This window comes from Pseudorasbora parva, chromosome 15, assembly GCF_024679245.1.
Source record: "Pseudorasbora parva isolate DD20220531a chromosome 15, ASM2467924v1, whole genome shotgun sequence".
NCBI classification, from domain to species: domain Eukaryota; kingdom Metazoa; phylum Chordata; class Actinopteri; order Cypriniformes; family Gobionidae; genus Pseudorasbora; species Pseudorasbora parva.
This window is the reverse complement of record NC_090186.1, coordinates 27,894,553-27,917,932: the sequence shown is the minus strand read 5'-3', so window position 1 is coordinate 27,917,932 and position 23,380 is coordinate 27,894,553. Positions and strand designations below refer to the sequence as shown.

Sequence of the window (23,380 nt, the reverse complement as noted above, 5' to 3'; positions counted from 1 at the left end):
TCTAGTGTCTTTGGACAGCTCTTTGGTCTTGGCCATGTCAGTTGGATTCTTAAGCCTAGTTCACACTGCCCGATTTTTGCCCCGATTTTGAGTCGCCGACAGGTTTTGTGAAATCGCCGACAAATGCCCGAGATCACAGGCAAATCGGTGCTTGTGCACACAAGTGACAATCACGCAGTGTGAATAATCAAAGACGCGATCAGAGAGAATCGCCGACGAGTCGCCGACGGCGGTGAGATATTTGGCATGCTAAATATCTGGACCTGTCGGCGATTGAAACTCCTGCTGTGTGAACTGTGTTCTGACTGAAAATTACACTGACAGCCAATGAGAGAGTGAGATACAGGGCAGCAGGAGGTTCAGGGCGGAGTTATAGAGCAGAATATCAGTATTTTAATAGATATATTTACAATTCTATCAAACAGAAACAAAGGCCAAACATTTGCACATCCAGCCGCAGCAGCAGCACATTACAAACTGTTTTATTTACCTCTTTGGCTCCCTCTGTCTCTCCAACAATTTCTTCCGCCATAATCTTTTTTCTTTTTCTCCACAAATCAGCGCACATACTATTTGAAGCACACTTTGTGCAGTTTATCATTTTTAATAACAATTCCAAGTCTCGCGCGAGAACTCCGGTCTGACGCACGTGTGATCTCGCGTTGTTTACTCGTCACATCGCACGCGTGTTTGGGAAACGTAGTTTGCGCACCGGAGAGAGAGAGTTGTCGGCGATTCTTCCTCTTGTTCAGTCATGCAGTGTGAACTCCTCTGTCGTCAAACCATCGGTCAGTGTGAACACAGCAGTGACTGAATGATACCCCAGATAGTCATGCAGTGTGAAAAGAGCGACCCGACGAGTTTGAAAATCGTGCAGTCTGAACTAGGCTTTACTGATTTTATGAGGTGGACATGTGTCTTCATGCAGCTAATGACCTCTAACAGGTGCATCTACTTTAGGATAATAAATGGAGTAGAGGTGGACATTTTAAAGACAGACTAAATCCTAGTTCAGACTGCATGATTTCATCAACTCGTCAGGTCACAGCTCTTTTCACACTGCATGACTATCTGGGGTATCATTCAGTCACTGCTGTGTTCACACTGCACGATGGTTTGACGACAGAGGAGTTCACACTGCTTGACTGAACAAGACTTGCCGACAAATCTCTCGCTCTCTCGCGCTCTCTCGCGCTCTCTCGCGCTCTCTCGCGCTCTCTCGCGCTCTCTCGCTCTCTCTCGCTCTCTCTCGCTCTCTCTCGCTCTCTCTCGCTCTCTCTCGCTCTCTCTCTCTCTCTCTCTCTCTCTCTCTGGTGCGCAAACTACGTTTCCCAACTACACGTGCGACGTGACAAGTAAACAACGCGAGATCACACGTGCGTCAGAGTTCTCGCGCGAGACTTGGAATTGTTGTTAAAAATGATAAACTGCACAAAGTGTGCTTCAAATTGTATGTGCGCTGATTTGTGGAGAAAAAGAAAAAAGATTATGGGGGAAGAAATTTGGAGAGACAGAGGGAGCCAGGATTGTGTTCTGCAAAGACAGTTTGAGGTAAATAAATAATTTAGTAATGTGCAAATGTTTGGGCTTTGTTTCTGTTTGATAGAATTGTAAATATATCTATTAAAATACTGATATTCTGCTCTATTACTCCTCCCTGAACCTCCCGCTGCCCTGTATCTCACTCTTTCATTGGCTGTCGGTCATCGCAGATGTAATTTTCAGTCAGAACGCAGTTCACACAGCAGGAGTTTCAATCTCCGACAGGTCCAGATATTTTAGCATGCCAAATATCTCGCAGGCGTCGGCGAATCGTCTGCGATTCTCTCTGATCGCATCTTTGATTATTCACACTGCGTGATTGTCACTCGCATGCACAAGCACCGATTATCTTATGATCTTGGGCATTTGTCTGCGATTTTGCAAAACCTGTCGGTGACTCAAAATCGGGGGGGAAATCGGGCAGTGTGAAACAGGTATTTGAGGGCCAGAATTCTAGCTGATAGACAGGTCTTCAAATACTTATTTGCAGCTGTATCATACAAATAAATAGTTTAAAAAATATATATATATATTGTGATTTCTGAATTGATTGTGTCTCTCACAGTGGACATGCACCTATGATGACAATTTCAGACCCCTCCATGATTTCCAAGTGGGAGAACTTGCAAAATAGCAGTGTTCAAATACTTATTTCCCAGATAGATAGATAGATAGATGGATAGATAGATAGATAGATAGATAGATAGATAGATAGATAGATAGATAGATAGATAGATAGATAGATAGATAGATAGATAGATAGATAGATAGATAGATAGATAGATAGATAGATAGATAGATAGTAGTGTTGTCAAAAGTACCGACTGCGATACCAAATCGGTACTGAAATGTTAAAAATGTGAGGCTTCGAGCGCTGTTGAGCTGTAATCGTAAACACCTCTGATTGGTCATTGTGCTCACACGCTCATCGGATGTGCCTGTGATTGGCTACAATGATCAACTCACGGCAGCGGTTTGAAACAACACGGAAGTGTTTGAAAAGTGTTTTGAAAGCGGGAGCGGCAGCGTTTGAAAGCACAAGCAGGCGTCGACCAGCGGACCGGTAGGCTGATAGACACCTACATTCAAACGCTCTGTGTGTATCTGTGTAAGCACTCCGTGAAAAGCGTCATTGATGTATTTTTACAACATGTTTGTGACGCGCTGATCAAAGTAGCCAATCATAGACCTATTTGATGAGCGCGTGAGCACAATGGCCAGTCAGAGGTGTTTAAGATTCTGCTCAACAGTGCTCAAAGCGTCATATTTTTAACATTTCAGTACCGAATTGGTATCGCGGTTGGTACTTTTGACAAGGTAGGTAGGTAGGTAGGTAGGTAGGTAGGTAGGTAGGTAGGTAGGTAGGTAGGTAGGTAGGTAGGTAGGTAGGTAGGTAGGTAGGTAGGTAGGTAGGTAGGTAGGTAGGTAGGTAGGTAGGTAGGTAGGTAGGTAGGTAGGTAGGTAGGTAGGTAGGTAGGTAGGTAGGTAGGTAGGTAGGTAGGTAGGTAGGTAGGTAGGTAGGTAGGTAGGTAGGTAGGTAGGTAGGTAGGTAGGTAGGTAGGTAGGTAGGTAGGTAGGTAGGTAGGTAGGTAGGTAGGTAGGTAGGTAGGTAGGTAGGTAGGTAGGTAGGTAGGTAGGTAGGTAGGTAGGTAGGTAGGTAGGTAGGTAGGTAGGTAGGTAGGTAGGTAGGTAGGTAGGTAGGTAGGTAGGTAGGTAGGTAGGTAGGTAGGTAGGTAGGTAGGTAGGTAGGTAGGTAGGTAGGTAGGTAGGTAGGTAGGTAGGTAGGTAGGTAGGTAGGTAGGTAGGTAGGTAGGTAGGTAGGTAGGTAGGTAGGTAGGTAGGTAGGTAGGTAGGTAGGTAGGTAGGTAGGTAGGTAGGTAGGTAGGTAGGTAGGTAGGTAGGTAGGTAGGTAGGTAGGTAGGTAGGTAGGTAGGTAGGTAGGTAGGTAGGTAGGTAGGTAGGTAGGTAGGTAGGTAGGTAGGTAGGTAGGTAGGTAGGTAGGTAGGTAGGTAGGTAGGTAGGTAGGTAGGTAGGTAGGTAGGTAGGTAGGTAGGTAGGTAGGTAGGTAGGTAGGTAGGTAGGTAGGTAGGTAGGTAGGTAGGTAGGTAGGTAGGTAGGTAGGTAGGTAGGTAGGTAGGTAGGTAGGTAGGTAGGTAGGTAGGTAGGTAGGTAGGTAGGTAGGTAGGTAGGTAGGTAGGTAGGTAGGTAGGTAGGTAGGTAGGTAGGTAGGTAGGTAGGTAGGTAGGTAGGTAGGTAGGTAGGTAGGTAGGTAGGTAGGTAGGTAGGTAGGTAGGTAGGTAGGTAGGTAGGTAGGTAGGTAGGTAGGTAGGTAGGTAGGTAGGTAGGTAGGTAGGTAGGTAGGTAGGTAGGTAGATAGATAGATAGATAGATAGATAGATAGATAGATAGATAGATAGATAGATAGATAGATAGATAGATAGATAGATAGATAGATAGATAGATACCTTTAGGGGTCTAGTTGAGTCATTGCCTTGACGGGTCAGGGCTGTTTTGGCAGCAAAAGGGGGACCAGAACAATATTAGATTGTAATGCCTAACATAATGTTACTCATCATGATATGTGTATTTGGGAATCGGTATCATGAGTTCTGATAAACTTTAATAATGACTCCCAACATCAAAAGAACAATGAATGGCAGTGGATCTGAACAGAACAGATCAGTAGAAGGAATCCCAAATGAAGTGGGTTAATCTTAGTGCTAATGAGGCCACAGGCCAGTGTCTTCAAAACAGATTACAAATTCACCAAAAAGTAAAAAAGCGGCCTACTTTCAGAACTTTTGAATACACATCCAGTACTGATTTCTCAAACCTCGTAAATGCTTATGAGAATAGAGAGTACACAGACAGCTCTCCTACATATTTCTCTATATTCCACAGACATTTGTTGAATTAGAGATGATGGGTGTACATTGTGAACCGCTACAAATCCTTTGATCCCAGTCATTCAAGTAATCTGTTAAATCCTCTTTAGATCATGTTGTCTACACTGAAATGGAACAAGCCCTCTAGACATTCATCTCTTGAGCTTTCCCAATGCATTCTGGTGCACACTACGATGTGTCACTCAATTAAACACTTAGTAATGATCTCAAATCCTTGTTTGTGAGAAGATATCTCACATGATCTTATTAGTTGTTACTTAACGTTTTTCATTAAATTATTATTAGTTATATTGTGGTATAAGCCAAAATTATTTAAATTAAGCATATCTGTTGGTGTCTGCACATTTTGTATATTAAAACAACCATAAACTGTCTAAACTGTCATAACAGAATGCAATGATGTTGAAGTTTCACATTTCAATATTTTATCTACAATACAACATAATGGTGTATTTTTAAACTGAGAAAATATATAATTTTAAGGGGAAAATAAGTTGATTTTAAATTTCATGGTATCAACACATCTCAAAAATGTTTACCATGTGTACCAAGTCCATGTTTACCACAGTGTGGCATTCCCTCTTTTTTTATAACAGTCAGCAAACGTCTGGGGACTGAGGAGACAAGTTGCTCAAGTTTAGGAATAGGAATATTGTCCCATTCTTGTCTAATACAGGCTTCTAGTTGCTCAACTGTCTTAGGCCTTATTTGTCGCATCTTCCTCTTTATGATGTGCCAATGTTTTCTATGGGTGAAAGATCTGGACTGTAGGCTGGCCATTTCAGTACCCGGATCCTTCTTCTACACAGTCATGATGTTGTAAATGATGCAGTATGTGGTCTGGCATTGTCATGTTGGAAAATGAAATTTCTTCCCTGAAAGAGACAATGTCTGGATGGGAGCATGTTGTTCTAGAACTTGGATACACCTTTCAGCATTGATGGTGCCTTTCCAGATGTGTAAGCTGCCCATGCCAGACACACTCATGCAACCCCATGCAGGCTTCTGAACTGAGCAATGATAACAACTTGGGTAGCACCTTGTCCTCTTTAGTACAGATGACATGGCATCCCAGTTTTCCAAAAGAACTTCAAATTTTGATTCGTCTGACCACAGAACAGTTTTCCACTTTTCCACAGGCCATTTTAAATGAACCTTGGCCCTGAAAAAAACGCCTGCACTTCAGGATCATGTTTAGATATGGCTTCGTTTTTGACCTATGGAGTTTTAGCCGGCAACAGCAACTGGCACAGTGAACAATGTTTTCTGGAAGTATTCCTGAGCCCATGTTGTGATTTCTATTATAGTAATATTCCTGTATGTGATGCAGTGCCGTCCTGATCCTCTGCCCATCTTGACTTCTGAGAGACGCCACTGTGAGAGGCGCCTTTTATACCCAATCATGTTGCCAATTTACATAAAAAGTTAATCCTCCAGCTTCTCCTTATATGCACATTTAACTTTTCCGGCCTCTTTTGCTACCTGTACCAACTTTTTTGGAATGTGTAACTCTTATGAAATCCAAAATAAGCTATTTGGCATGACATTTCAAAATGTCTCACTTTCAACATTTGATATGTTATCTATTATATTGTGAATAAAATATAAGTTTATGAGATTTGGAAATTATTTTATTTCTTTTTTTATTCACAATTTGTACAGTGTCCCAACTTTTTGGGAATCGGGTTTGTATTATTTAGGTAATTACTGAAAAATAAAATGGGTAATTATGCTTGTGGTGTAGAAAATCTATTTTTGGTGTTTGTGTGTATTATGTTACACCAGCAGGTCTCTGTCTTGCAAAGCATAGGTCTGTGCTTTATAGCCATGCATGCTGGCATGCGTATGGCAAAAACAGGAAGTGTTGCTGTTTCCTTGGGCAGAGCTCACATCCTGTGCTTGGCAGGAACACTCTCAGCTTCCTCAGAACTGCACACTGCCTTGCAGAGGATACATGCTAGTTTTTGTTATATTTACAGAATTTGGTTTCACTGTTGTACATTCCTATTTGTTCTGAAGGAGTCATTAGCATTGGATTTTCCCACATGGCCACACTGTTTTGCGGAAAACTTTTTTCCCCATCATTGACTGTTTTAGGATATAATGCCTGTTATTTGTTGTAACAAAGTATGTATTTTAATGTATTGAAGGTGGGGTAAGTGCTTTCTATTAACTGATGTATGTATTTCAAATAACCAAAACAAACACGCCCCTACCCCAAAAGGGTATCGCCCCTATTTTGATAGCTCCGCCCCACACATAGGTACGCAACTCAGGCAATGACAAAGGAAACAAACATATGTTAGGAGTTATTATTGTACTTTTCAGACACACTGCGCGCTGACGCTTGAAACAGACAGTGGTTTATAGGATGTGGAAATGAATAGGTCTTTATCATAGCTGAAGTGACCGATGATGCGATTGCAAATGGGCAAACATGACACATGAGCATATTAGAGCGAAAGCCAGCATATATTAGTTCTATGAAAGAAAATAAAACCAATGTTACTCGCCTATCGAGAAGAAATAAAGACCAGTGCAGTCAAACAAAAAACACTGTATAAATAACCTACAGCATATGACTATATCAAGTCTTTTGAAGTCATGCTTTATATGGAGGAAAATACCAACCATTCGCTGTGTCCATAGTTCATTCTGTTTTTCACATGGCAACATCACTTAGCAACTGACTTAGAGAGTTATGCTTATGTATTCACATGCTCCTCGTTCGTAGTTATAATCCAATTAAGCAATTAAGTTGTTCAGAGATTTCAGTGTTGTTGCTGACACAAAGGCGTCTGTATGTGTTCTGAGCACATTTAGACTTAAATTGCTGCTGTAAATGGTTTCACTATCTAATTCCAAAAGAGTTTTTTTTAACTTGTTTTCTTATTAATTAATCTTATTAATAAAACTTAAAATCTTTTTTTTTATTATTATAAGTGCTTTTTAAAATAATTACGCAAATGTAATTAAAACAAATGCATGTCAAGAAGTTTAAATATATAGCTTCAAAACATAAAAGCTAGTAAATAATAAAGAGGAACAAAAACATTTTACAAGCAATAAACAAAGATTGATTTCAGTGTTTAAAAACTGTAAGTGATTTTCTCATCTGTACTCTTGCTTGATTATTAATGATGACATCATAGACCGCAGGAGATCTGCATTCACACTAAATCACACTGCTTTACTCCCGCACATCATATGACCAGACTGTAATCGCAGCCTTTGCGGTTACAAAATCGTATTTTATCATACCGCAATATTATCAATAATTCAATTAATTGTTTAACCCTACTTTTGAATACTGATATGTTCTTTGTATTATCTTTTTGGAAGAAATTGTGTTTTAATGTTTTCACCAAAGGTTTTGACAATTTGACTATAGCCAAGTAACACCGCTCATAAGAGACAGTTAGATCAAAAATGGAGAGAACAGCTTAATTTGGCTTTAACCTAGAATAGATAGATTAAAATAGATCTTATGTAAGACCTTTATCAGTTATATAATTTTACTCATTCTTGTGCTACAAGCTCACATGAAAGTTATATTGTCCCCAACACTTTTTGTAAAACCAGTTCCCTTATAAATGTGCTTTTAAATGTGCATACGCAACAAGAAAATGTGCTTAAAGTTCACCCAAAAATAAAAATTATCCCATGATTTTACCCTCAGGTCATCCTAGGTGTATGTATATGACATTCTTCTTTCAGACTAATATAATCAGGGTTATATATAAAAAAAAATGTCCTGGCTCTTTCCTGCTTTATAATGGCAGTGAATGGCTGTTTCTGTTTTTGGTTTGTGCTTTGGTCAGGGCTCAACATTAACGCTTGTCCGCTTGAAGTGGATTTTTTGAAGGGACAAGTGAAAAAGAATTTTACTTGCCCGACAGACAAGAGCCTGATTAAACAAAAAATAACTAGCGAATCACCAAAATGCAAGAATGATTGTGTGTTAATTTAGTGCAAGTGCCGATCGATAGTGGATGATAATATATAATGAAATGACGATAACAAGTTTGCGCTGTTGACACTTGTGCAGCCTCTCGAGGAGAAATTACAACACAAGCTTTAAGCTGTTTCCTGAATACATTCACGAATGAAAGTGACACTGATTTCATATGACAGTTCCATAAACATTACATTAACATTCACTTAAAGTCACTTACATTTTAGATGCACTATTGAGTGTGTTTGTTCTATTTCAGCAGCGAAAATCGTTCACAGCAGAACCTTAACTTTTCTCACAGCAACTGAACAATTCAGTGTTTGAATGAATCGTTTGAATGAACGACTCAATGACTTACTCATTAAGATGGCCACCTGCTGCCACCTACTGGAGGTTTAGTTTCATGTTTAAACATACTTTCCAACATTTGTTATTTGTCTATTCAAAACTACAAATCTCAAAACATTATTTAATGCAGTTGTAATTTTTCAGTGTAAATTATTTTATTTGATTGGTAACAGCCCTTATATTGTCTTATTTTAATTTAATGTATTGATCAAATTTAACAATATAAAATGAAACCTGAAGCAGAGACTTTATTTAATAAGATTTATAAAAGGTAAAAATATCATAACTTTCAAATGATTAAATTTTTTAAAAAAATCACAAATATGCATATTTAAATATGTCAAAGCTGATTGAACACAGGGGAGAATATTGCTTCAGAATAAATTATATTTACAACGCACACACACAAAAAAAAATTTAAACAAATATTGAACTTTTTTCCGGACAAGCAAATTTTTTATTCAACAAGTGAATGAACGATTTACTTGTCCGAAGGACAAGCACATAAACATGCTTAATGTCAAGCACTGCATATTTAAAATCTTACAAGCTGTAATCGCTAACTTCCGCTAACTGATGTGCGCAGGTTCACGAGAGACTGGCATTCCAGCATATGACGTAGGAATGTCATATACACATGACTTCAGAGTGAGTAAATAGTTCGCTAATTAAAATTTTTGGGCTATCCCTTTAAGAGCTACTGTAGGCTATTGACCTCCATCAGCATAAAGAAATCCTGTTGGACACACTCCATCTTCATCTTGGACTCTTTAAAGGGATTCACTGTGCCAAACTGATGCGCGTGACCCAACTTTATAGGGTATTTCCCTTCCTGACCTATTTTTTCATGTGGTTAAGATGTGGTTAGTTGTTGTCTAGATGAATGAACAATGGAGGTTTATAGGCCTTTTTTCATGCCTGGGATTTCCCTATTGATTTTGGAAAAAACTCTGGGTGCGGTGGACATATTGTTTCTAGTAATCTTTTTTAGTACTTGAGTCTCTGTTTTGATTGGGTAAAACTATGGTAAGTGCTTTCTCAGGGGCCTTTTGTTTATAGTTCACAGACATTAAAGGTAAAGGGAGCAGTTTCTGCACAATTGCAAAAATGACCTTTTAAATCTTGTTTACCATTGTGATCATACAAACTAAATGAAAACTTGGTATACAATACTGACTAATTTTGGGCTTTGATATTGGGTGGGAATCATGGGAACTGGTAATTTTGACTGACCCTTCTGCGTTATGATGTATATCAACGATACATCAAATTAGAAGAATAGAAACAAATGTAATTGTTTGGATTGTAGAAAGTGTGAACTGTATCATGTGAGTGACAGGTTGCTAGATAAGAGAGATTGAAACTGGCCATTGGACAAACTTATTATATAATAGTTTGGCTGTTGCCATGATTTTAATGTTTGAGACAAATTTACTTATCTATTAAAATGAAACTTATCGATTTATTTCATAGTAGGGCAAACTCTGCAGTCTGTTATCACTTCACACTAACGGGCGTTTTATTGCAGGCAACTGTGATGAGTCAAAAATGTTGGTTTGCTGTCCTACGGTGTAATGAAGAACCAATAGGTGCACAACAACTGGTGATGTTTGATGTGTTTGTCAAAGAAAGATAAATATTTAATTCCCTTCACATTATGAACATTATTATCCTTCACACTAAAGAAAGAGACCAGTATAGACTCCAGTCCGGACACTCCACAGCATTAAAGGTGTCATGAACTGGCTTTTTTTATTTTTTTGTACTGGTGTCAACTAAGGATGTTTGTGTGGTTTTTACATTTAAAAACATCATAAATAATAAGTAACAGGCTATTTTCTACACTGGTTTTGAGGCTCTCTCCAGAACGCTGGGTTTTGATGGGCGTGCCGCCCTGGAGTAAACGCCCACGGCTAGGATTGGATAAGATTCGCATATTTAATGAGCTTCAGCTACCCTGTCAGTTCAGGTCACATGAGGGAGAGGAGAGATTGAGGGAGAAGCGGCATCCGGAATAATTTTCTCGATCACAGGGCTCGTAAACATCTTTATCAAACAAACACAATGATTTATTTGTCATCCACCTTTACTTGTTGGGGCACTATTAACTAATTCAAAATTAATTCATAACCTATAACCACAATTACATATTACTTAATCAATTAATTAAAGAGTTAGTTCACCCAAAAAAGAAAATGATTTCATTAATTACTCACCCTCATGTCGTTGGACACCCGTAAGACCTTCGTTATTCTTCAGAACACAAATGAAGTTATTTTTGTTGAAAGCCGATGGCTGAGAAAGGCTTCAGATAGGCCTCCATTGGCATTCAGTATATTTCCACTCACAAGACCCATAAAGGCACTAAAAACATCGATACAAAGTCCATCTCACTACAGTGGCTGTACAATAATGTTCAAAATAATGACTTTATCCGCCAATTTATTGTCTTCCTTGTAGGTCTCGGACGTGAACTCACGCGATAGCTGCGCTTCTTCTCTTCCGGGTCATGTATCTACATGGCGGATCTGCGTCATTTTCTCGCGCATGCGTCGAGTTCACGTCAATAACTTGGTGCATAAAGTGGACTTTGTATCGATGTTTTTAGTGCCTTTATGGGTCTTGTGAGTGGAAATGTACTGAATGCCAATGGAGGCCTATCTGAAGCCTTTCTCAGCCATCGGCTTTCAACAAAAATATCTTCATTTGTGTTCTGAAGATGAACAAAGGTCTTACGGGTGTCCAACGACATTAGGGTGAGTAATTAATGAAATAATTTTCATTTTTGGGTGAACTAACCCTTTAATAGTCATGTGCCCCAACAAGTAAAGTCGTAACATAATGATACCTTTATAAGTCATTAGCATTCATTTACATTATTAGTTAATATAATTAGTTATTAAGGAATAAGTTATTAATACATTGACATATTTAACTAATAACTATTTAATGATTACTTAATCTATTAATCATGTAGAATCTTCATTAGTTGCTGATGCAGTAATCATTAATAATTGGGTTAGTTCACCATTAGTAATACATTAACTCATGATTATCTGTGCATTAGTTAAGCATGAATTAATGCATATTAGTGCACCCGTATTGTAAAGTGTTACCGGATATTCTTATATTACCATGACCTTTTATATATCAAAAGCTCAAGGGAAAGTTGATTTCTCAATTCATCACTCCTTTACATTTTTTCTTAATTTCTACAGAACCATTTCAATTTGAGGATGTCATAAAGTGCAGGGATTTATGGGCCTGTCATTGTTGTCAAAAGATGTACATCATACAGTCAGTCTGACATAAACTGTTTGTGTCTCACAGTCTGCCTTGACTTCTGCCCAAGATTTCACAGCAGGTGTTTCACACTAACTGAAAAGCAATGATCACAAAAGACTGAATAATCTCACAAATTTACATATGATATGACTAAGAGATACTGTGTCTGGTAAATGCTGTGTGGGTGTGCTGACGGAGGTGAGAGGCCCAAACGGAGAGACGCACAGCCTGCTGAGAGACCTTTTGTTGTTTGGGCTGTCGACTATTCCCACCACTAACGCAATCCGATACTGCAAGCGCAAGCACATGAGTCTCCATCTGTCTCCACCTACACAGATATCTGCTGTCGAGAAGCGCACTAACTATTCCATCTGAATCTCCCTCAATTCATTATTTCAGCTTATAATGGTGTGTAGTGCTCAGTGAGGTGGTATAGTGAACCAGGCTACTTTATTGTATATTAAGGTGCAAAAAGTTTGTTGTGCCATATTGTGAAGGATTGATTGAAAGTTTACACATACAGTAGCCTATAAAGTATATGTTTGTGTTATGCAGAGGTCTGCTGTTTGTTTTTAACAGGCTGCGCTGTGTTGCTCGTACTCTCCGAGGGAGTCTGTTCTGTCGGGCTCTCCAGTAGAGACAGTCATTAGTTATCTTTGGGTTGCCTGGCAGCAGTACTGAGGGATATTGACATACTTGCCATTGACTGATTGGACAAGCTCTCAGCAAACAGCACAATCTCACTTGGCAGACCAAGCATTTAAATAGATAAGTAATGAGATCTTCTAAATCTTTGTATACATGGTCCTAGTTAAAGGTGAAGTATTTTTTTAAATTAATGTTAAAATATGTTTAATGTGGGAAAACATAATCTCAGTCAGTACCATACCAGCTTTTAGCCTATATTTTTTAATGAATTTATCAATATTGTGTATTTAATTGTTTCTGCTAATATCTACCAGTTAATCTTTAAAAACACTGCTAAAAAATGAGCTTAGTGATAAATTACACGCAGTGATGAATTAGCGCTGAAAAGGCAGGGACAGAGTTATTGTATTGTGGTGCAAAATTATTGGAAGGAGAGTATTTAAATAATTATTACAAAAGAAAGGTTTGCGCTCGTAAATGTTCTGCTGTTAAAAAGAACAGACGCTAAAGGTAGATAGCGCTTGTCATTATGGAAATGATCCAGCTGCACCAATTTTCTTTCATTTGCTCATTGTTAGTACCTCATGCGCAGAACTGTTCACTCCAATCCGCACTTTTATGGAATTGTGCTCTCATGCTAATTTGCCCTGTTAGGTAAATCTCTCCCTAAAACAAAATAATTAAACAAAAAAATAAAGTAATAATATAAACAAAAACTAACAAAATATGATAAAATGCATCAAATTAGTATTGCTAAAATTAAAACTGAAAAAATGCAAATAAAAGCTAATCCAATATAATAATAATAATAATAATAAATACTATAATAAATAATATTACAATCATATATTAGTTATACTAAAATAACTAGTATTTATATACAAAAATGGCATTACATTTTATATACTAAAATGGCAAGTACTGGTTGTGAAATTCTGTTGTTAATTACCTAGTTCTGGCATGAAACTCTAGATGGTGCAGGCTAATAGTTCTTTAACTCATTTGGTAGCGATCACATCATTACCACATAGCACAGCTGATTGGTTGCTGTTGCATCAGCGGCCAATTAATGAAGCCTGTGGCTCAACATTCAAACAATTACCGGTAGTGTTACTGTGAATAGTCTGCTGTCCCCTTTAGAAATCCTCCACCTTCCCCAGCTCCACCTGTATAGATCTGCTGCGGGGTTAATTCATGTATGTTAAACTTGCAGCAGCAGCATGTCTTACTTGCTCACAGTAATGTCTGTGAATATATTGGCAGAAGCAAGTCTAACTTGCTCTGCAGCCGTAGCAGGTCTATTCTGCCAAGATTCAAGATACCAAATACATTAACATTGCCATATCCATTATCATGCAAATCTCTATTATCATACCAATCTCTCAAGAGTTGTCGTGACAGAATTATGTTTGTAATTTTTTTTAGATAAAATATTATGCTCTTTATTAACTGCTTTAGCTGTTTTTAAGACATGCTTTATCTCTGTATTTTAGTGTCCTAAATCCGCGTACCATGAGCAGCTCTCGCTACGAACCCAGCTGGGACGTGGACCTGGCACCACTTCTGTCCTGTAAACTGTGCCTGGGAGAGTTTCCTCTGGAACAGATGACCACCGTCTCCCAATGCCAGTGCATGTTTTGCAGTCTGGTAAGAACTGTCTTCAGTGGCCACTCCTGTGTGTTTTTTAGCAATGTGCCTGCCAACTAGTCTTACAAAACAAATTGTAATACAGTCTAATGTAAGAACACAGCAGGAATGTAACTGCATTAAGCTGGTTCTCAAATGACTTGTCTGATACTTATTATTCCATGGATGGATGGAATAGTAAAAATATGTACTTTAATTATTTACTGTTTAATATATATTGTTTGTATACATAGTATGTGTGTACGTGTACTGTTACTAATGCTTGTACAGTTGTTTTTGCCATGCATTAAATAAATAAATTGCCATAAGATTCTTGAGTCGTGATATGGGCCAAATTGGCATGTTCTCTACAAGCCGCTCTTGAATGTTGTCTCAGCAGAATGCTGTGATGATCTGATGTTGGCTTGACTACAATGAACAGAGCGTTTGTGGGTGGAAACATCACCACAGGCAGCAGTTGTCTCGTTATTTTTTTCAAAGATGAAAAATAGAAAATCTGTCTCTTACAGTGTTTGAAGCAATATGTCGAACTGCTCATTAAAGAGGGCCTCGAACCAGCTATTAGCTGTCCAGACTCTGCCTGCCCAAAACAGGGACATTTGCTGGAAAATGAGGTAAGCTCACTTAAAGGTGTCATGAACTGGCTTTAAAAAAATGTATACTGTTGTCTGAGGTCATAATGAATAAGTAATAGACTAGTTTCTACCCTAGTTTTAAGTCTCTCTCTCCTGGAATGCTAATTTTTATGGGCATGCTGCATTGAAGACTTGGAAGTAAATGATTGGATAACAGTTTTGCATATTATATTTATCTTCAGCTCCCCCTTTACTACACTTAGGGAATTTTTGAACACATTTGCAGATCGATCGCTTGCTGAGCCAGCTGTCAATAAAAGCTTTTCTTTGACTAACGAGAAGTTTTTAGCTCCGAGACTTACAGGATATTCTTATATTACCATGACCTTTTATATATCAAAAGCTCAAGGGAAAGTTGATTTCTCAATTTATCACCCCTTTAAAAAAAATCATTTTTACTTCTATTCAAGTTTTAAAGTATTAAGACAGTTTCATATACTCTGTTTCTTTGTTGTAGATTGAGTGTATGGTGGCTGGAGAGGTCATGCAACGTTATAAGAGACTCCAGTTTGAGCGAGGTGAGAGATCCATAAGTGCATGGTGCTTAGTACTTACACTTTGTACACCGTTTTTTAATATGGTCTGTTTTTTGCTGCTTTGTCTATAAGAAATGTATTGTTTTAATTTTATGTAAACTAAACCACTTTGTTCCTCTAAGAACGGTGTGATTTCTTGTCGTGTCTAAGGCTGCATTTACACTGCAGGTCTTGATGCACAATTCCGATTTGGTGACTATATCTGATTTTTTTGATGACCCGCTTACATCATCTTTTTGAAAGCGACCCATATCCGATATTTGCATTTACACTGTACACTGGCAAAACAGCCCAAGACGTTCTTAACCGGTGAAAGGAAATATGCAATGGACACAGACAAAATGATTGCAGAATGTTTTGCTGTCTGCACTGTTCCACACATCTTTAAAGGTCGGCAAAACATTTATCTCATAAGGCAGAGAAAAAGAGGAGAGCCCTTGACAGGGTTGCCAGGTTTTCACAACAAAACCCGCCCAATTGCAACTCAAAACTGTGTTAAAGTAGCCCAAGTCCGCATGAAAACCGCGGACTTGGCAACACTGGATCGCAGTTTGAGTCCACCTGAGTTGACGTCATTCGCCTCCGTCCTTTTTTCAATGACGTACGACTCGCATTTACTGGGAAATATCCGATTTGACCGCTTACATGGAAGATGCTAATGCACACATCCGAAATCATATTTATCGGAATCGGATTTATTACCATATGAGTGAGGCCTGAATCCGATCTGAGGATATCAGAATTCATGCGTTTTTTTACTGCTTACACGTTCACATGTCATATCCGATCTGTGCCACATGAGAGGAAAAAATCGGAATTGGGTCACTTGAACCATGCCATGTAAATGGGGCCTCCTATAGTATTTTTAAATCCTCAAGCTTCAACATCAGCCTTTTTGCAAAACCTTCATCAAATTTTGACACTCTTAATACCTTTACCAAGAATTGTGCAATGCAGGATATTGCTAAATCTTTCATTCAGAATGGTTTTGCAGCTTTGTTTAAATAAATGTTTTTTTTTTCACTGGGAGGAAGTTTTTACATCATACAACCTAAGATTGTGTGTTCATTGTGTTGATTCACTTTGATTCCTCAGGTCAAACAAGGAATGTAGATGTCTGAAGTAGTTACAGATCATCAGACCAAACCGGTCATCATTTTAAACATGCTGTTTGTTTTTTCTTACAGAGGTGCTTCTGGATCCTTGTCGGACCTGGTGCCCGTCGTCCTCATGCCAAGCGGTGTGCCAGATGAATGAAGCAGAGGTCCAGTTGCCGCAGCCGGTGGAATGCCCTCAGTGCAGTCTGCGTTTCTGCTCTGCCTGCAGGGCAGACTGCCACACCGGCCAGGCATGTCAGGAGAGCCTGCCAATTACCACCTTCTTGCCTGGGGAAAACGGGTACTAAGTCTAGTATACTTTAAATCCTCAGCATCAAATCGGGTAGCATTCACAACAGAGAGATTGCTTCTGTGGGTGTACCCCATTATGTACAAAAAATAGTAACCTCTTATTTTCCAAAGTCAAGTACACAGATAATTTAATATCCCTTTGTTTTACATGACGCTACTGCGTTTTAGTAACATTTCTGTTTAGAGTCAGTTTAATTTAAACAAAAACACATTGATTAAATACATCAAAGGTGACAGTAAAATACATTTCTATTGTTGTTTCAAAAAATCTAAAAAGTTCTTTAGAATTTTCTACTCAAAGAATCCTTAAAGGTGGGATAAGTGTTATTTCAAAACCGTTTTAGTAAAAGGACATGGGCTGAGTGGAATAACAAACTTGTAGCCAATCAGCTGGTAAGGGGCGTGTCTACTATTGATGGTGAGAAGAGTGTTCACTCTCACTCTGTGCACGTCATTATTCAAAACACACGAGTCACACATGACGGACATTAGCCGAGAACTAGCCTAATATATGCTGCTTGACTATGCTCGTGTGTCATGTTCGCTTGTTAGTCCATTTGCGATCGTATTGTGTCTCACTTCAGCGATGATAAAGACCCGTTCATTTCCACACCGTATGGAGCATCTATAGATCCTCACCGTGTGCTTCAAGCATCAGCTCACACAATGTCTCCGACATGTAAGATACTATACTCCTAATATATGTTTGTTTATTCTTTTCATGATCTATATAACCCTTATCCAGTCATAATTGTAATTTGTCGTTAGCTGGACTGTCGTGCTTGTGTTCTATAGAGTTGTTCATGAGAACAGTTTGATCGCTATCTTTAATCTTGTCATAATTGTAATATGTCGTTAGTTGGACTGTCGGCTCGTGCTATAGAGTTGTTTATGAGAACAATTTGTGATTTTTGTGATCGCTATGACTCTAATCTGGTCATAATTGTAATATGTCGTTAGCTGGACTGTGCTTGTGTACTATTGAGTTGTTCATGAGAACGGTTTGTGTGTGTTTTTGTGATTGCTGTAACTCTAATATTGTCATAATTGTAAAATGTTCGTTAGTTGGACTGTCTTGCTCGTGTACTATCGAGTTGTTCACAAGAACGGTTTATGTTTTTGTGATAGAAGGGATGTCTTTTTCATTGAATATTCGACCTGGATTAGATACACAGAGATTCTGCCATAGCCTCTGGGTTACGTATGTGTGGGGCGGCGCTATCAAAATAGGGGCGAGACCCTTTTGGAGGTAGGGACGTGTTTGTTTTGGTGATTTGAAATATCAGCAACGGTTACCAGATAGCACTTACCCCACCTTTAAATGCTTACAAATATAAAGCAGCACAACTGTTTTCAACATTGATTAGAATAAGAAATGTTATTTAAAAACAGCAAATCAGCATATTCAAATGATTTCTGAAGGATCATATGACATTGAAGACTGAAGTAAATGCAGCTGCAAATTCAATTTTGCTGTCAAAATAATAAATTACATTTTAAAATATAATAAACTAAAGGGGTGGTAAAACACGATTTCACTTTTCTAACTTTAGCTATTGTGTAATGTTGCTGTTTGAGCATTAACAACATCTGCAAATTTACTACGCTCAAAGTTTAAAGCAAAGGGAGATATTTGCTTTTAAAGAAATCAATTTCTAAGGACTACAGCAAATGGCCGGTTGGGAGCTACAGCCTCTTCCTCCAGCAGCTCCAATATTTACATAAACTACTCCTCCGAGAATATTAAAGGGATAGTTCACTTTAAAATGAAAAGTGAATAGACAGGGCTCAATCCGAGGGGCGGGATAAACGGTTGTCTTTCAAACTCCCTCTGCACGCGATAGGATAGCGCTACACCAACCAGAGCAACGAAGGTGAAACAGAGCTCGCTGACTGATTAAACATTCGCCGTATCCGGTCGGCTAAACTCCGAACACATCTTCTCTTTTTAAGAATGACTTCAGTGCCGTTCTTTGTTCTTTTCTCAGAGAAAAGCTTAACTCCAAGTCTTCCAGAATCGCAGTCAAAGCTGATTCGAAAGACCGCCGCCGTTCGCCAGTTTCTGTGTTTACTAGAAGCATGCAAACGCAACTCAGCCGTCGTCATTATGGCCCCGCCCGCCGAATCTCTATACACGATGTGATTGGCCCGTCCAGATTGTGAGGAATATAGCTCAGAAGGGTATTGAGAGTTCCTAGACGACACTTGCGGGCAGATTAAATTTGCTGCCGCTAGGGTGCGTCTAGATTTCTAGGCTATAACTAAAACGTTAACTTGGAGCCATTGACTTCCATAGTACTTTTTTTCCTACTATGGTAGTCAATGGCTCCAGTTAACTGTTTAGTTACTGACATTCTTCAAAAAATCTTTCCTTGTGTTCAGCTGAAGAAAGAAATTCATATAGGTTTGAAATAACTTGAGGGTGAGTAAAGGATGACAGAATTTTCATTTTAAAGTTAACTATCCCTTTAAATAAGGCGGGTGAGGCCATTTTTTTATTGCTGTGGAAAAGAGTAGGGTGGAGTGTGCTAGGTGGATAGCGAATCACAACACAGCTCGGCCAGCTAACCAATCTGAGCCCATTGTATATTTTTGAGGGACTGGCTTCATAGAACCAGGAATCCATCAGACCGTTTTTACAGAGAGACAGAGCAGTGTACAATAAAGGTAAAATGTATGAAAAATAATGAAATAAAACAAAGCGTGAACATGTTACAGTGCACCCCACAAACACAATCAAGCCTTCAAAAGAATGTGTTTTACCAGCCCTTTAAAAAAAGTTCCTTTAATTTGTAATGTTTCACCATTACTGTTTTTACTGTATTTTGGTCAAATAAATGCGGCCTTGGTAAGCATAAGAGACTTATTTCAAAATAATAATAATCATTATTCATTAATCAAACAATAATCATTATTATTTACAGACCCCAAAAGCTGTAGTGTTTATATATACAGTTGAAGCATTTTAGCACGTTTAGGTTTGATTTATCATCATAAAATAATATTTACATAACATAACACATTTATAAGGAATATGTGTCTCAGACCCTAAACAAAACATGACACTCAACATCTGTTCTGTTCCATGTTCATCTCCCACTTCAGTTCCAACATCAAGAGCCAGGAGGACGAGGCTCCAATCAAACGCTGTCCTAAATGTAAAGTGTACATTGAGAGAGATGAAGGCTGTGCCCAGATGATGTGCAAGAACTGCAAGCACGCCTTCTGCTGGTACTGTCTGGAGTCATTGGATGTAAGTTGTACATATGACATGTAACTTTATTATTATTAGGGGCCAAGCACCGAAGGTGCGGAGGCACCTATTGAAATCGTTAGTGTTCCTATTATTAGGGGCCAAGCACCGAAGGTGCGGAGGCACCTATTGAAATTGTTAGTGTTCCTATTATTAGGGGCCAAGCACCGAAGGTGCGGAGGCACCTATTGAAATCGTTAGTGTTCCTATTATTATTATTCTGCTTCTTCCGCCATAGGAGTCTCTGGCAGCCCATAGAACCGTATGGTAAAAAGTTGTGAAATTTGGCACACTCATAGAGGCCAGTCTGAGCTGTCACTATAGCAAATTTGGTGCCTCTAACTCAATCCCTCTAGCGCCACCACCTGTCCAAAGTTTCACTCATATTTATGCTTATAACTTTTGACCCCTAAGGGCTAGAAACAAAATTCTTTTTTCATCGGATTCCTTGGCTCAAGCCGATTCGATTTCACCCTATGATGTCATTTTCCGGTATGCAAATTTTCCCGCCATTTTGAATTTTCTGAAAAACCTACTTTTTCGAACTCCTCCTAGGCCGTTGCTCCGATTTTCACGAAAATTGAAACAGATCATCTTCAGAGCATGTTGACAAAAAGTTATGGAATTCAAGTTGATTCGTCCAATCGTTTTCAATAAACGCACAAACAAATTTTACGTGGAGGTTGCAAAAACACACTAAAGGCTATATCTCCGCAACGCTTTATCGTATTCAAACCAACCTTGGTACATGTCATCACAAGCATGACTTGAAGCAACATGCAGCGTTTCGGCGCAGCGCCACCTACCTGTCCGGAGATACGAAAAATGCCTATTTTGGCTTATAACTTCTGAACCGTTTATCCAAAAATCATAAAATTGGTCTCATTAGATTCAGGGCGTCATGCCGAGTCGACTGATATCCAATTTTACCATGTCGGCCATTTTGGATGTCGGCCATTTTGAATTATGTGCAAAAATGCTGTATTTTATGAACGCATGAACGGATTGTTATGAAACTTGGTATGGGTCATCACCACGATGCCCTGAAGTAGCCTGAGAAGTTTCGAAACAGCGCCACCTAGTGGAGAATTTTTTTTTTCAAACGCTTATAACTTTGGGTGTGGTTGACATATTTTGATGGGAGTGTGTTTTTTGGTCTCCTGAATCCTTGCCGACTCCAACGATACCAGACTTGCCAGGTTTCGGCATATGGTTTGCGCAGAGTTGTAATTTAGTGCTTAAAAAACATTTGCTGATATCTTCGAAACCGCTAGTCCGATCGAGACGAAACCAGCCTCAGAAGTTCGGAAACATAGGTCGATAGCTATACGCTAATGCCCAAATCTCAAAATATTGATAGTAAGGGGTAGTAAAATCCAATCAAAGTCAGGTGTCAGTCCTTTTTTACGTGTTTTTTCATATAAATGTCTATAACTCCAAAACAAAATGAGATATTTTCACCAAACTTGACACACATATGTATGGGCTCACTATGAGGACACATAAAAAAATTGGTGGGATTGTGCCTCTTGGTGGCGCTATAATAAAACAAAACATGAAATTCCCATTGACTTCAATGCAGTATTATGGTTTAAAATGCTAATGCTATAATTTACGAATGCATTAGCGTATCGTTACAAAACTCGGTATGTGTCTTCCGCTCCATGTCCTGAAGATACTCAAAAAGTTTCGGGGTAGCGCCACCTTGTGGTCAAAAGTTGTAATAAAATGTACAAAAATGCTAATAACTTTTGATTAAATTAGCCTATTGTAATGAGACTGGTCATAATACATTCATTGGCTCATGCCGAGAAGATAGATACCAATTTTGCCATATTTTGCAAACATATCTGTGCTCCATCTTGTTATTTGTTAAAAATCTACTTTTTCAAACTCATCCTAGACCGTTTGTCCGATTTTCACCAAAATTGATCCGTATCGTCTTCAGACCATGCTGACAAATAGTTATGGATTTCGGATTGATAGACAAAACAGTTTTCATATACCACTGCAACAGAGTTGAGCCATGATGCAAAAATTACTCTTGAGGCTGTATCTCTGCAATGCTTTGACATATTGACACCAAACTTTGCATGTGTCATTGTCATCTCAATCTGACTAAACCACATCAGTTTCGTAACAGTGACACCTATTGGTCGAAAGTGATAAACCATTAAACCATTATTATTGACTGTATTTAAAATTTGACTGCTATTTTGCCTAAAATCAACTTAATAGGTCCTTAATGGCTCATTGTTGCAGTTGGCTTGAGACTTCCAGCCATGCTGGCATGTCTTGTCTTCTTCTTTGCGCTTGGCCCCGATAATGGCTGCTTGCAGCTATATTTAGGGGCCAAGCACCGAAGGTGCGGAGGCACCTATTGAAATTGTTAGTGTTCCTATTATTATTATTCTGCTTCTTCTTCTTCTTCTTCTTCTTCTTCTTCTTTTTCTTTTTCTTCCGCCATAGGAGTCTCTGGCAGCCCATAGAACCGTATGGTAAAAAGTTGTGAAATTTGGCACACTCATAGAGGCCAGTCTGAGCTGTCACTATAGCAAATTTGGTGCCTCTAACTCAATCCCTCTAGCGCCACCACCTGTCCAAAGTTTCACTCATATTTATGCTTATAACTTTTGACCCCTAAGGGCTAGAAACAAAATTCTTTTTTCATCGGATTCCTTGGCTCAAGCCGATTCGATTTCACCCTATGATGTCATTTTCCGGTATGCAAATTTTCCCGCCATTTTGAATTTTCTGAAAAACCTACTTTTTCGAACTCCTCCTAGGCCGTTGCTCCGATTTTCACGAAAATTGAAACAGATCATCTTCAGAGCATGTTGACAAAAAGTTATGGAATTCAAGTTGATTCGTCCAATCGTTTCCAATAAACGCACAAACAAATTTTACGTGGAGGTTGCAAAAACACACTAAAGGCTATATCTCCGCAACGCTTTATCGTATTCAAACCAACCTTGGTACATGTCATCACAAGCATGACTTGAAGCAACATGCAGCGTTTCGGCGCAGCGCCACCTACCTGTCCGGAGATACGAAAAATGCCTATTTTGGCTTATAACTTCTGAACCGTTTATCCAAAAATCATAAAATTGGTCTCATTAGATTCAGGGCGTCATGCCGAGTCGACTGATATCCAATTTTACCATGTCGGCCATTTTGGATGTCGGCCATTTTGAATTATGTGCAAAAATGCTGTAT

General features: G+C 38.8%; 1 protein-coding gene across 1 annotated transcript in view; it reads left to right on the top strand.

Moving 5' to 3' along the window:
- rnf144ab (ring finger protein 144ab) overlaps positions 1 to 23,380 on the top strand; it is a 75,508-nt gene that overhangs the window by 5,361 nt on the left and 46,767 nt on the right. Inside the window, exons 2-6 of the mRNA XM_067417558.1 lie at positions 14,178 to 14,331; positions 14,841 to 14,945; positions 15,424 to 15,484; positions 16,690 to 16,900; positions 20,017 to 20,164. Coding sequence (XP_067273659.1) covers positions 14,197 to 14,331; positions 14,841 to 14,945; positions 15,424 to 15,484; positions 16,690 to 16,900; positions 20,017 to 20,164 — 660 coding nt within the window. The 5' untranslated portion in view covers positions 14,178 to 14,196. The remainder of the gene's footprint in view (positions 1 to 14,177; positions 14,332 to 14,840; positions 14,946 to 15,423; positions 15,485 to 16,689; positions 16,901 to 20,016; positions 20,165 to 23,380) is intronic.